The sequence below is a fragment of the Sinohyriopsis cumingii genome, chromosome 6, assembly GCF_028554795.1.
Source record: "Sinohyriopsis cumingii isolate HCF-2022 chromosome 6, ASM2855479v2, whole genome shotgun sequence".
NCBI classification, from domain to species: domain Eukaryota; kingdom Metazoa; phylum Mollusca; class Bivalvia; order Unionida; family Unionidae; genus Sinohyriopsis; species Sinohyriopsis cumingii.
The window spans coordinates 96,086,474-96,103,046 of record NC_142966.1 but is presented as its reverse complement, the minus strand read 5'-3'; the positions used below and the strand labels follow the sequence as shown (position 1 = coordinate 96,103,046).

Here is a 16,573-nt window from a genome sequence, read left to right as displayed (position 1 = left end):
TATTGTAAGAACATGACCTATGTATGTGTAGTATTGTAAGAACATGACCTATGTATATAATATCATGCTGATGTAGTATTGTAAGAACATGACCTATGTATATAATATCACGCTGATTTAGTATTGTAAGAACATGACCTATGTATATAATATCATGCTGATGTAGTATTGTAAGAACATGACCTATGTATATAATATCATGCTGATTTAGTATTGTAAGAACATGACCTATTTATATAATATCATGCTGATGTAGTATTGTAAGAACATGACCTATGTATATAATATCATGCTAATTTAGTACTGTAAGAACATGACCTATGTATATAATATCATGCTGATGTAGTATTGTAAGAACATGACCTATGTATATAATATCATGCTGATGTAGTACTGTAAGAACATGACATATGTATATAATATCATACTGATGTAGTATTGTAAGAACATGACCTATGTATATAATATCATACTGATGTAGTATTGTAAGAACATGACCTATGTATATAATATCATGCTGATTTAGAACTGTAAGAACATGACCTATGTATATAATATCATGCTGATTTAGTATTGTAAGAACATGACCTATGTATATAATATCATGCTGATTTAGTATTGTAAGAACATGACCTATTTATATAATATCATGCTGATGTAGTATTGTAAGAACATGACCTATGTATATAATATCATGCTGATGTAGTATTGTAAGAACATGACCTATGTATATAATATCATACTGATGTAGTATTGAAAGAACATGACCTATGTATATAATATCATGCTGATGTAGTATTGTAAGAACATGACATATGTATATAAAATCATGCTCATACAGTATTGTAAGAACATGACCTATGTATATAATATCATACTGATGTAGTATTGAAAGAACATGACCTATGTATATAATATCATGCTGATGTAGTATTGTAAGAACATGACATATGTATATAATATCATGCTGATGTAGTATTGTAAGAACATGACCTATGTATATAATATCATGCTCATACAGTATTGTAAGAACATGACCTATGTATATAATATCATACTGATGTAGTACTGTAAGAACATGACCTATGTATATAATATCATACTGATGTAGTATTGTAAGAACATGACCTATGTATATAATATCATGCTGATTTAGTACTGTAAGAACATGACCTATGTATATAATATCATGCTGATGTAGTAGTGTAAGAACATGACCTATGTATATAATATCATGCTGATGTAGTACTGTAAGAACATGACCTATGTATATAATATCATACTGATGTAGTACTGTAAGAACATGACCTATGTATATAATATCATGCTGATGTAGTACTGTAAGAACATGACCTATGTATATAATATCATGCTGATGTAGTATTGTAAGAACATGACCTATGTATATAATATCATGCTGATTTAGTATTGTAAGAACATGACCTATTTATATAATATCATGCTGATGTAGTATTGTAAGAACATGACCTATGTATATAATATCATGCTGATTTAGTACTGTAAGAACATGACCTATGTATATAATATCATGCTGATGTAGTACTGTAAGAACATGACCTATGTATATAATATCATACTGATGTAGTATTGTAAGAACATGACCTATGTATATAATATCATACTGATGTAGTATTGTAAGAACATGACCTATGTATATAATATCATGCTGATGTAGTACTGTAAGAACATGACCTATGTATATAATATCATACTGATGTAGTACTGTAAGAACATGACCTATGTATATAATATCATGCTGATTTAGTATTTTAAGAACATGACCTATGTATATAATATCATACTGATGTAGTATTGTAAGAACATGACCTATGTATATAATATCATACTGATGTAGTATTGTAAGAACATGACCTATGTATATAATATCATGCTGATGTAGTATTGTAAGAACATGACATATGTATATAATATCATGCTGATGTAGTATTGTAAGAACATGACCTATGTATATAATATCATGCTCATACAGTATTGTAAGAACATGACCTATGTATATAATATCATACTGATGTAGTATTGTAAGAACATGACCTATTTATATATCATACTGATGTAGTATTGTAAGAACATGACCTATGTATGTGTAGTATTGTAAGAACATGACCTATGTATATAATATCATGCTGATTTAGTATTGTAAGAACATGACCTATTTATATAATATCATACTGATGTAGTATTGTAAGAACATGACCTATGTATGTGTAGTATTGTAAGAACATGACCTATGTATATAATATCATGCTGATTTAGTATTGTAAGAACATGACCTATTTATATAATATCATACTGATGTAGTATTGTAAGAACATGACCTATGTATGTGTAGTATTGTAAGAACATGACCTATGTATATAATATCATGCTGATTTAGTATTGTAAGAACATGACCTATGTATATAATATCATACTGATGTAGTACTGTAACATGACCTATGTATATAATATCATACTGATGTAGTATTGTAAGAACATGACCTATGTATATAATATCATGCTGATGTAGTACTGTAAGAACATGACCTATGTATATAATATCATACTGATGTAGTACTGTAAGAACATGACCTATGTATATAATATCATGCTGATGTAGTATTGTAAGAACATGACCTATGTATATAATATCATGCTGATGTAGTATTGTAAGAACATGACCTATGTATATAATATCATACTCATACAGTATTGTAAGAACATGACCTATGTATATAATATCATGCTGATTTAGTATTGTAAGAACATGACCTATGTATATAATATCATGCTGATGTAGTACTGTAAGAACATGACCTATGTATATAATATCATACTGATGTAGTACTGTAAGAACATGACCTATGTATATAATATCATACTGATGTAGTACTGTAAGAACATGACCTATGTATATAATATCATACTGATGTAGTACTGTAAGAACATGACCTATGTATATAATATCATGCTGATGTAGTATTGTAAGAACATGACCTATGTATATAATATCATACTGATGTAGTATTGTAAGAACATGACCTATGTATATAATATCCTGCTGATGTTAGATATTTTACTATATCCTATTTTATAAAATGTGTCTCATATTCATTTGGAATTTCGACTGTTGTGACACTGGCTGAAACTTTGCTGGTAAGAAAAAAAAAATGGTCCCTTGAGATAAAAAGTGATAAATCTGAGGAATAGATGAAAGGGGAAAGGAAAGAGGAAATTGCATCTATTTATGAAAACTGAATGTGAAATAAATATATTGTTCACAATCAATACTGAAGATCAGATTTTACATACAAGATCAGATTTTACATACAAGATCAGTGTGACAAAATCGGATATTCTATAAAAACATTTGCATGTTACTGAAAAACACATCGTTCAAAAATATCTTAGCGTAATCTCAGAGTAACGAAAAACAGATGACTATTGATAATTTCTTTTAGCCACAAAAATAAAAGACTAATTTTCCAGTCATTAAGTTACTAAATAAAAACGTTTTCATATAAAAGTAATGTTTATGATTCACCTGCTGGTACATGTATGCATACGTATACGGACTCTTCATCAGATGTTGAAACTTACTAGTTTATCATTTTGTTTACATGATAACATCTATTTATACAAATGAGTGTTGCTCAGTGATTTAATTACCATTACAGTTTCTGACACTAATCATACCAGTATAAACTGTTTACATGTATGTTCAATGTTACATACATTGACAAATACACAATCATTTTGAACACAATGAATATGGATCTCTGTTATAACATTTTATAAATCATAGTCCCCCTGAAAAAATTTACAACCAGTCTTAATTTACTCTTATCTTGCTCATTAATGAATTTTAGAAGATCCTGATGACATAATCATTTATTATATACCAAAATGTGAAATGTAAATAAAAATTATTTATTTTCTTGCAAAAAATTATCCAAAATCTCCCATCATGCTATGCAATGCTCAATTTATCTGCCTGTAATTAAAGTCACACTAGCTTGCAAGAAGGAAAATGAGTATTATGTGAGTCTGAGCAAAAACAGAAATTGACTCACTTTTATGCATGAGATCATTTTTGCCCAAGATACCTGACTTACCACTATTTGTTTTTTATGAAGATATATCTCCCTAACAACCCTGACAACAATTTAAAAAATCCAGTGTTCTGCATCACTGAACTGGACTTGATTTTGTGGTCATATAGTGTTAAATACGTTTTAATTGACTACATCAAACTAGGCCATCCCAATCCTTCCCTTCTCTCAAATCCCTGGTGATTTTTATGATCAGCCGATAAATGCGATTGAAATTTAGGTGAACTTATGAAAAGTGGGTTAGGGGTGGTGTGCTGAAGAGTGAATTTAATCTTAATTAATTTTAATTAATTTTCTTTTTCCTCTGTACTGTAGGTATCAAAGATTAGATTTCATCTTCTGATAAACAAAATTATATTTTTACTCATGGTTTAATGCCACTTGTTTAAAAAATATCACTTTTTGATACAGACAATATGTCACATATTAATGCAGGAAAGGAAAATACCTGGTATCTTTAATATATTTAAAGTTTTATAGAAACAGGAGCAGAATACACGCTGCAGAACATGATCAGCCAATCAGATTCAAGATCACCTCTTCAGTATATGTGGATCTTGCCAACCTGTCAGACATGATACTAGCATATATTACAAGTCTGGTTAGGATTAAAGCTCGATACAAACAAATATGACCTCTAAAGTGGGAACAAGGTCAGCCAATCAGATACAAGATTGCCTCAGTAATAATACCTTTAAATCAGGCTTATTACTGAACTTACCTCAAATCTTAATAATACTTGCATAAACTCAAAGAATGACCAAAACTGGATAAGAAAAATGGCCTCTAGAGCGGTAATGAGGTCAGCCTATCAGATGCATGATCACCTCTAGAGTGGTAATGAGGTCAGCCTATCAGATGCATGATCACCTCTAGAGTGTTAATGAGGTCAGCCTATCAGATGCATGATCACCTCTAGAGTGGTATTGAGGTCAGCCTATCAGATGTATAATATCACCTCTAAAGTGGTAATGAGGTCAGCCTATCAGATGCATGATCACCTTGCTAGTAACATACTTTCGTTTATTGTAAAGCCTGTTTGAGAATTTCACAATATAAACCCATACTCCAAATTTGAAAGAAATCAGAAATAAATTATGGATTCCAGAGTGGCAACATGCAATTGCTGCTGAAAGACAATGGTCAACAAATGCAGGGTTAAACCATCAGCTCCTATGGCCATTCTGCCAAGTCAGCTACAGAGTGCAGATTCATGTGATGGATTCCATCTCAAGCTCTTGCTATTCACCAATTCATTCATTTTTGTGTGCATGCTCTTTTTTATTCTCACAGATGCACAGCGCTAGGATTAACCATCTACAAATTATGTTCGAGAAAATGATTACATTAACTATAAATAATTAATTTATAACAATGACATTATAAGATTTATTGATAAATAGGAATTACAATGCCAAGCAAAGTAATTTCAAGTTACTGGATTATTTTTCATCTTTCCCTCTATGTGCCAAGAGAAATGAGAATGGCACATTATATCCCTGTCCCATGTTTCACTGTCCTCTATGAACAAAGAGAACTGAATGGCACAGATATGCTTGTCCCATGTTACTACACTATCCTCCAGCTACCGTTAGAAAACTGTAAGTGGCACATTATAAGCCTGTCCCATGTTACATTGTCCTCTGTGTACAAAGAGAACAGTGAATATAGGACTCATGGTACTAATTCAACTCCAATAGTAAACATATGGAAACACTATCATATTCAAAATTCAATAACTTAAAATTTCTGGGTGCTGATGATGAGACCTATAATTCGCCATGCACATCTAACCTTGGTGCAAGCTTATGTGTGGAGAACACCATATGAGCCGTGGCATTTTGTTTCCATACATGTGCATGAAACACATTATTGATTCTGCACCAAATGAATCAGGTGCTACTTTCATTATTGAGTACTCCTGAGTCAAGCCTGTAAAAATGCTACAATTGCATCAGTAGAAATTTGTCTTTATTTTTTTTTAATTACATATAGGATAAGCTCTCAAAATATATTTTTACTAAAATTTTAATTTTCATTATTAACCAATTATGGACCACTAAACCCGTAACTTTATTATTTCTTCACCCATTTCTAGACTGGTTCACAGTTCTTCCGTATAATTAGTACCACGTGCCCTAAATGGCACATTATATGCCTGTTCCATGTTACACTGTCCTCTATGTACAAAGAGAACAGTGAATGGCACATTACATGTATATGCCTGTCCCATGTTTCACTGTCCTCTATGTACCTATATGATGTGAATCAGTTACTTTCTGATGTTGAACTGTTGACCCTTCTATCAAATTTAATCATGGATGCAACCAAGGTGAAAAATCATACCTGACCAATTTTCCATGAGAACCTTCAAATTTCATTTTGTTGTCATAATCACTGTCAAACAGTGCATGAAGCTATGTGTCATCAGTTTTGTCAACTTCATGCAATTCTTATCCATCATTTAAACATTATTGTCACCAGAATCATCAATTTCAATGTCACTACCATCACTAACAACCTCCAGGTTGTTGTGGAAGATTTTATTTATTGATTTTCAATCAAGCAAGCACTTTCCAAGTGACATCCTTTGCTTTTTACCATCTTTTTGACGAAGTGCACAACAATTTGGGATGTATAGCACATATTGCTATACAGATACAGTCAACACAAATATGTAGTAGATTACAAGTTTAGTTGGGGGCCCTGAGTGGCCAAGTGTCTAAAGTGCTCACCAATACAGATCACTGCCATCTCACCTCTGTCTGCGTGGGTTCAAGTGTCGGATTCGGCCAATGTGGGTATGTGAGAAAGCTTGCCAGTAGCTTCACGTGGGTCAGTGGTTCTTTCTGGGGATTTCCCAGGTTCTTCCTCCACCATTTATACTGGCCGTCATTTATAGCCTATCTTGTGCTGAAAAATGGCATTAAACGCTACAACAACAACGAGTGTAGTCATATTTACTATAAAATGGGATACTACAACCATAGTTGTTATCATAGAATTAAACTCTTTTATTTACTGAATACATGTACTCGAGTTTCGTTTCTTGTGTACAACGATACCGGAGGGTGATTTATGTATATTGTGTCATATTTCGAAATAGTGAGTTTGGTTCATCCAATGCTGCATGTGCGAAGTGCTCTCGATGGGATGTACCAAATGCCTAAAATGCACAGACTCTCTGTGTATAAATACCTCACCGTATGTACATTTCTTTACAATACGATATAGTCTTGTCAGCAGGCAGTCTGCTTCAAAGACTTGCACATCTTCAGCTGTAGAGGTACGTAAGTTTATTAATTTCTAGTCTATAAGTTATAAATACTGTATTACCATGTTTATTTTTGTATGTTTGCTATGTAGCTTTGGTGTACACGGTATAATGCACATATTTCTATTCTCGTTTTCGACTTAGCAAGGGTTTTATATTAGTAATATAAAGCTACATGTTTTTTTAGAACTGTTTAATATAGTAGGATTCTTATCGAGCAGGATTAAGTTTATTTTTGAACCTGTCATTTTGTAATTATTGTGCCGATAATGTAATCTATATAACTTACCATGTATAACGTCATTACATTATTATGCCCATGTCATGTATAGTACACAGTATTGGATATATTTTCAGCTGTCTAGTGTCTGTGACCGGAGTGTCCGGAGGGTATAATGTCCGGGGTTTCCGGAATGTCTACTGTCTGTGAACAGAATGTCTAATGTCCGGAATGTCTACTGTCTGTGACTGGAGTGTCCCGTGTCCGGGGTGTCTAATGTCCACAGTGTCCGGAATGTCTACTGTCTAATGTCCGGGGTGTCTGGAATGTCTAATGTCTGTCACCAGAGAGTCTGTGTCTGTGAACGGGGTGTCCGGAGGGTCTAATATCCAAGGTGTCCAGAATGTCTACTGTCAAGTGTCCGTTATGTCTACTGTCTGTGACCGGAGTGTCTCTGTCTGTGACCAGAGTGTCTGTCTGTGACCAGAGTGTCCGTGTCTGGAGTGACCGGAATGTCTGTGACTGTGACTGAAGTGTCTAATGTCCGGGGTGTCTGGAATGTCTACTGTTTGTGACCGGAGTGTCTCTGTCTGTGACCAGAGTGTCTCTGTCTGTGACCAGAGTGTTTGTGTCTGGAGTGACCAGAGTGTCTCTGTCTGTGTCTGTGTCTGGAGTGACCAGAGTGTCTGTGTCTGAAGTGACCAGAGTGTACGAGTGTATAATGTACGGAGTGTCTAATATCCGGAGGGTCTAATGTTTGGAGTATTCCAAGTGTCCAGAGTCTATAGCAGCTGTGAAGCTGGACTGTAGCAGCCATGGAGCAGAAACAGTGTACTGATGACAGAGTGTATCTCCGTACATGTAATTTGTTAGCCGTGGGCTACTTTTGGGGTTCATAAAACCCAGTGTATCTTTCAGGACTGTAAAGATAAGTTGTATATCTGTCCCTCCTTTTTATCACCATAATTTCGCTACCTTAGTGAATGCATTTTACTACACAAGTAACGACTAAAATTTTACATCGTTTACTACCGCAGTAAACTATATCCATCGTTTCATTATCAAATCGTTGTAAACCATTCACCCCTTGTCTTTATATTTGCTAAATTATTTGTATTTTTCATCATTAAGTCTGTGCGTTCTTACGTTAATCAAATCCAACATTTGGATTATATATCTATACGTACATTTTCATAATTAGTTGCTCATTGGATTCATTCAAGTCATCCATTATTAAACATTGTATTTATATCATCATCAAAAGTGTTCTGTTGTGAATCCAAAAATCCCACCCGGTTATCTTGTTACAGCTGTATTCCGGATACAGTGGGATACTAGGACCACTGCTAGGTTCTAAATAAAATGGGATATTACGACCGTAGACGTATTTTTCAGGATAAAATGGATTTATTATTACATTCAAATTTTAAATCATGATTCTTAATGCAATAATATTACAAATGACTAAAAGTACATTTGCCATTTAATGTAATAATTCAATTTACTCCCTTAAGCATTGTGATCATAAAACATTACTTACTTTGACAAATTTTTCTTTTTTAATTTTCATAAAATTAGCCTAACACTGACCCTGGCACAGAAAATGACTGGGGTATCACAAGTTCACTCTTGTCGATAACAATCAATGAAATATATACCATAGCTGCCACAGATTAGAATTTTTGTACCTTATTAAAGGAAAAGTCATGCATTTGCCTATGAGTTTGCCCTGGAGATGTAATAAATCAAGCCATCATTGTCAAATACTTTATCAAGTAGTCTGTACTAGAGAAGTCCACTTCAGCAAGGAATCACAATAATTTATTTCTTCCATGATTATTAAAAAGGTATATTCATTCATTTATGTCGTAAGTTTCATGGCTTTGCATCTTAAGGAAGGACACATAAAAAAATCATCACTGTTTTGACTTAAGAAATAAAAACTTATCAAGAATTATTTTAATCAGTCCCTCTGTAACTTAATTTATCTGCAGACTCAGCTAAAATGTGGTCACTCTATAATGTAATAGCAATTAAAACTGTGCACACTGGCCACCTGTATAAAATAACCACATTTTTGGTTGAAGCATTGTATAGTCAAGGGAAGTTTTACTATACATGTGTATCTCATTATCCTATCTGAAACATAGATATCAGGAAGCATTTGGTCTTCTTTGTAATGCATCAAACCTGTCAATCTGTCAATTATCAGAGGTTATATTCAGAATGGAAAAACTATAAGCAAATTAAAGCCACCGAGTCACACTGAAACTATGGGTCCTTTTATTTGACAATCAGTAACCTTATCAGAATTATCTGCTGACTGTCAATTATCTTCCTCCCTTGTAATGTACATGATTAATTGGTATTTACAGTACATCCACAATACTAAAATTCCCAAGGAAGTTTAGCATGTCACTACATATCCTTTATGCAAACATCTATCTCAATCTACCACATATTGGAGCCCATTATGCAGAATTATCATCCCTGACTAAAGTTGTTGTGTGGGAGCAATTTTAACTCCTTTCAAAGAAACCTTGAGCTTTGCCTTTTCTACCCACCCATCCCAACTCCATCAATAGTTTTCTTCCTTACCTCAAATCCAAACAATCCACAAAGTTTGGTGTAATGCTAATGTTATTGCACTGAAACTAGTCACAGTGACCTTGGGCTTTGACCTGTCATCCCTAAAAATGAACTGTCTCCTTATCAAAGGTGAAACCATCCACAAAGTTTGGTTATGGTATGTACGGTAGAACTCAAGTTACTATATGTAAACCTTTTTGGTCTTTGGCTTGTACACTCCAAAACTGATAATTGCTTTTGACTTGCAGAGTTCATCTTTACTCCAAGTGCAAGCCATCTACAAAGATGGATAATGGATAATAAATGATAGATAACTGCAGATGGGCAAAAGTTATGGTGTGAAGACAAAATTGATAAAAGAAAGATGGATGCCAATGGATGGCAAGACAACTTCATCACATAATATATGCTCTGCATTAAGGCAGATGGATACACATGTATAAAGATAAAATTTCGTAAATTTCAAACTCTGACTTTTTAAGTGAACCTAAATTTTTTCAAATGCCAAAAACATCATCACTGAATATTAAGCCCACGTCAAGAAGATGGTTAACAGTGCCCCACTCAAAAGCATCCCTTGGCTACAAAGGTATTTATTTCACTTAGCTCATATCTTTTGAATCCTCAACAATTTTCTGGGAAAGGATCTCAAAGAATGAGGATGTAAACAGAAGATAAAGATCACATTTTATCTAAACTTAATTCTCATGGATTTTTGTAGAAGTCTAATACTGATACTTACATCACCACTTTCAGACTGGTCCACATTCCCATTATTATCATCATCTATTATGCGGTGGAGTTCTTTTATGGCTTCCATGGACAGTGACTCCTCTTCACATTCCTCTTTTGTTTTGCAATCTGAAATAATTTAGTAACTCTTGTGAATAATTGACATAAATGCAGTGAAACCTGTATAAAGGACACCTAGAGAATTCATAACATTTTGTCCCTTGTTAATAGCTTCCTCTCTATACAGGAAAAATCACAATAATGAGATTAAAAGAGATCTGTAAATGTCCTTTATGATGAGGTTCCATTTATATGCATTCCTGAAGCCAGGATAAATTTTAATGTAAGATAAACTAGGCATAAAAAACAAAGAAATATTGTTGTTTTCAATTTAATGCCATTTTTCAGCATATGATAGTCTATAGCTGGTTGTTGTTATTGTTGTTATAGGGTTTAAAACGATTTTTCAGCACAAGATAAGCTATACATGGCGGCCAGTACATATGGTTGAGGAAGAACCAGGGAAAACCTCCAGAAAGAACCACTGACCCACAAGAAGCTACTGGCAAGCTTTCTGACATACCCACATTGGCCGCGCATGGGACTCGAACACATGCAGAGGTGAGATGGCAGTGATCCATAATGGTGAGTGCTTTAGACCACTCGGCCACTGACAGGGCCCCTTCTATAGTTGGTGGCCGGTATAACTAGTAGATGATAAAGCCAGGAAACCCAGGTAAAAACCACTGACCAATGGAAAGCTACTGGCAAGCTTTCTCACATACCTGCATTGCCTGAGCCTTGAGACTCAAACCCACATTGTGTTGGCACTAATTGGATATGGTGAGCACTTTAGACCCGACTCAGCTACCCAGGATACCAACCCCCAAAATAAATTATAGTGAAACCCCTCAAAACTGAAAACCTTTTGGACCCCCAGAAATGTTGGTTTTGAGAGACCTTTTGCATATGTGAACATACAGATTTCTTTTTCCAAGCAGTTACATCATGAGAGTGAGACAGAGACAAAATATTATGGGGCCTGAGATTGTAATGTTCTTAGTCCTAGCTAAGCTAAACCATTTTGCACATAGTGATGTTGCGGATTTTAGGAGTTTTACTGTACTTCCAAATTTGTAAATATAATTTAAGAAGGGGAATGGTTGGATTCTGTACCAGAAAATAATATGGATAATCAGTGTACTATATCATATTCACTTTCCATGAATGCTCCCCTCCCAATGTGAACCATTGTGACAATGGAGTTCAAGCTACTGACAAACAAATTATTTTTGATTTCCATCAGTGTACAGAACTCGCTCAATGCAGTATGATGTGCTATCTTATAAAGGAGCCACTGTAGCTCGGTTGGTAGAGTGTCTGATTCATAAACCAAGGGGTCACAGGTTTGATATGCACAAAGACCCTGGTCTGAGCTACTTCTGACTGAGTCCTTGAAAAAAACGTTGGTCCCATTTCCTCACCATGATAAAGTCAATAATGTGTTTAAGGCTATATTACATGTATAACCAAACAAGCAGCCAACCATCTTGTACTATAAACATGTCTATAAATAAAACTCAATAAAAATTTGCCTTTTATTGACAGCTGCCTTTTACACGCAAGTATATTTGTATAAAATGAAAAGGGTTCATACAATTCTATCCTGGAGGCAGCCTCTAACCTGATGCCTGATAATCTGGTCTAAAGCCAATACTTGGGTGGGTTAAAGAAAACACATTTTTAAATGGCCGCCATGTATAGCCAATCGCGTGCTGAAAAATGGTGTTAAGCCCTACAACAACAACAACAACAACAACAACATCATTTTTAAATGCAAGAATCTTGTTAAGCAACAAAAAGTTGGTCTTTGAATTCCATCAGTTTCCACAAATATAAACCTTAGTGACAAGTGAGGAAGCCAGAGTAGCTCAGTGATTAAGGTGCTGGACCCTTGACCAGAAGGATGTGCATTACCGTCACATCCACTACCATTTTGTGTTCTTGGATAGGGCTATTCAATTACTGCATATAACCTTTCAACTGCTGCAGTGATGTAAAATACAAAACTATTTGTGACAATTAGCTAGAATAGTAATTACAGTTACAAAATAAGTCATTATGTTTATATTGCTTTGTGGTACTGTAATAATTTTATATAAAATCAATAGCTGTTCCATGCAAACATTTTTTTCCTAATGCATTATTTGCCAGTGCAATTAAGTTATGGGATTCCATGACAAAAATGGAGTCTTATAGACATGCATCTCATTTTGGTTGAATTGGGTGGGGGAAATGGTTGTCAGAAGCTAAATTTTATTTGAACAAAACTTATTGGCCCATCTTTGCACAGAAGAAAATATACTGAAAATATATTGTCACTTGCCCAGCACGTATATAAATGTATTTTGTTTTCCAATGTATAGTGTGAAATAATTTGTCCTTCGTGAGGGAATGCAACAAAAAATATCAAAATTGAATTGAAGCTGTCCCTCCCTTAAAAATGTATTGTTTGGTATCTTAACTATGTTACAGGGTTTAAAAAAGAAAAGACATTTCAATGAAACACATTACTTGTCATAGCCCAAAAATGAAAGTTTCCTTTTTTTTAAAAAATCAACATTTAGTGATTCATTCCCATAGTCAGAAACATGAACATTTCTATCACCCAAAAATATGTGGATGCATTTGTACTGAGGAATACAATTTTAGGATTCTGTCCCAAAAAGAATTGTTTCAAATGTTGCAGTTATCAGAGTTCAAGTTTGAGTTTCATACTCCATATGTTTTGAGAAAACAGGATCATACCTGAAGACCATAAAACATTGAGTTTCATGATCTGCAGGTCTCATCTGTCATTTCATTCTGCACAGCTGGATCTGCGTCTGCAACGCTTGTTGATGTTTAGTGTGCATTATACAAGCAAATAAACTATTAAATGTAATGGGTGTAAAGCTACTGCCGTATAGCAGAATAATTCAACAAACATGGTGGAACATTACATCACCAGCAGCTATCATATTTGTGCGCATTAAACTTCATGATCATCTATTTAGTTCAGTAAATCAAACATTTTCATTTTTCTTCTTTTAAAAAAATGCATTTGTTGACAAACTTGTTGCAAGCATATACCAAGTGTTTCCCTATCCCACCCATCCCAAGTCACTGTATCTGGCATTTGAAGAATTTGACAAATTACCTTTTTCCCAAAAGGATCTGTAGGGTGAGAAATGTACTACTGCTGGATTTTTCCTAGCCCTTCCCATAAAACAATGACTAGCAACAACTGAAACTGCAGGTGCCACTAGACAACTGAAAATTATAAAAACTAATGCACTAGTCATTGAGGGAATTTTCCAGCCTTAGGGATAGCTGACTATTTATTTAATTTTTCCAAGTGAAATTTCATTAAGGACATGTTGTTGTTCTAGGGTTTAACGCCATTTTTCAGCACACGATAGGCTATATATGGCGGCCAGTATAACTGGTGGAGGAAGAATCCTGGAAAACCCAGGGAAGAACCACCGACCCACGAGAAGCTACTGGCAGGCTTTCCCACGTACCCACACTAGCCGAGCCTTGGACTCGAACCCACGCAGACAGAGGTGAGATGGCAGTGATCCGGAACGGTGAGCGCTTTAGACCACTCGGCCACTCGGGGCCCCCATTAGGGATATGCAGTTAATATGTAAACTGTATATGTATTGCAACAAAGTCCATGTATTTTTATTTCAAGATATGCCCACGTCCTCACCGCTAATAGTCAAAGAACTGATGAAAGTTACACAGGAAATAATTTACACTGATTATCTGAATTGTCAACACTGAAAGGTCATTACAGGTATTAGACACTTCTGTTTTGATGAATCATGTCACCCACTCACCAAGATAATAATACCTAGTTATTAGAATGTATTTATTCTATAGGACCCTTTGTAATTTTACAACTGTTTATTTTATGCTAAAGGTTTCTTTCATTAATGTTCCCAAAACGAAACATACTAGCTACAGGAAGTAGGCATTTTGGCTATTATAGTCCACCAATGTCTTAGTACATATACAGTAAGCCTCACCTATGATCTTACAGCTGACTAGCATTTGCATTGGATTATCAACACCTATGATATATCCAGTCTGCAGAACCCATGCATCAGGTGTTCAAAGATACAATTCAAATGCCTTACCAGCCCAAACACTGGGCAAACACCCACTGAACTGCCTAGTCAATTGCCTGCCTGAACTTTGTTATTCTGACTTCCTTTTGGAACTGATTGTTTGCACCATTTTGGCCTTGTATCTGATCAGAACTGATGTAAATGAATACAGTACTTGAAGTCATCCGTAACTGATTAGTTATTCTGAACTAGTAATTAGTAATAAGATACTTTTAATTACATGTAACTACAATGTGACCAACTACAGTCAACAATCATCTGCAATTAAGATTACTTTGTCCTTACTTCATAATTGCATCTCATCAAAACATACTAGAAACTCACTGTGATGCAAGATTTCATGTAAATTAAAGGACAGGACAGGGTCTTTGAATGAGCTATTAAACACAAATAAAATAAAATTAATTTGAGTGAAATTGTCGTGTTTATCCTTTTCTTCAGAACAACTACATTTTTAAGGATATATACAGCTATTATCAACAAAATGTGAAATAACACCTAATGAAATACATACATTTTATGTTGTTGTTGTTGCTGTTGTTATAGGGTTTAACGCCATTTTTCAGCACAAGATAGGCTATACATGGCGGCCAGTATTACTGGTGGAGGAAGAACCGGGAAAACCCCGGAAAGAACCAACGACCCACGGGAAGCTAACGACAAGCTTTCTCACATATCCACATTTGCCGAGCCCGAGACTCGAACCCACGCAGACAGAGGTGAGATGGCAGTGATCCGTGATGGACAGCGCTTTAGACCACTCGGCCACTCGGGGCCCCCATACATTTTATAAAAACATGACTACAACATATCAGACAGTAATTAACATCATTCTAAAATATAATCTGATTAATTAATTAATCTGCACAATAGTGTGTAACTGTAACTTTCTTTCCAACCAGGACAATTTTGTTTGGTCTCAAGATATGCTTTTTCCAATTAATGTGATGAACAGATTTAGTTTTTATTTTCTACAATTCTGAGCAAGAGTTCAGCGCTCTCTTGTTATAGAGTGGTGCTTGGGATCCACTACTACATTATGAATGGAACTGTTTTATAGTGAGAATGTTATAAAGTGGTGCTTGAGATCCACTACTACATTATGAATGGAACTGTTTTATAGTGAGAATGTTATAAAGTGGTGCTTGAGATCCACTACTACATTATGAATGGAACTGTTTTATAGTGAGAATGTTATAAAGTGGTGCTTGAGATCCACTACTACATTATGAATGGAACTGTTTTATAGTGAGAATGTTATAAAGTGGTGCTTGAGATCCACTACTACATTATGAATGGAACTGTTTTATAGTGAGAATGTTATAAAGTGGTGCTTGGGATCCACTACTACATTATGAATGGAACTGTTTTATAGTGAGAATATTATAAAGTGGTGCTTGAGATCCACTACTACATTATGAATGGAACTGTTTTATAGTGAGAATGTTATAAA

The 16,573-nt window shown here is 34.6% G+C and overlaps 1 protein-coding gene across 4 annotated transcripts in view; it reads right to left on the bottom strand.

The window, feature by feature from the left end:
- Window positions 1-16,573, bottom strand: part of LOC149797492 (stromal interaction molecule 1-like) — a 201,859-nt gene that overhangs the window by 147,937 nt on the left and 37,349 nt on the right. For all 4 annotated transcript variants that reach the window (XM_089962302.1, XM_089962303.1, XM_089962305.1 and 1 more), the window contains exon 2: window positions 10,956-11,074. In XM_089962302.1, coding sequence (XP_089818428.1) covers window positions 10,956-11,074 — 119 coding nt within the window. The remainder of the gene's footprint in view (window positions 1-10,955; window positions 11,075-16,573) is intronic.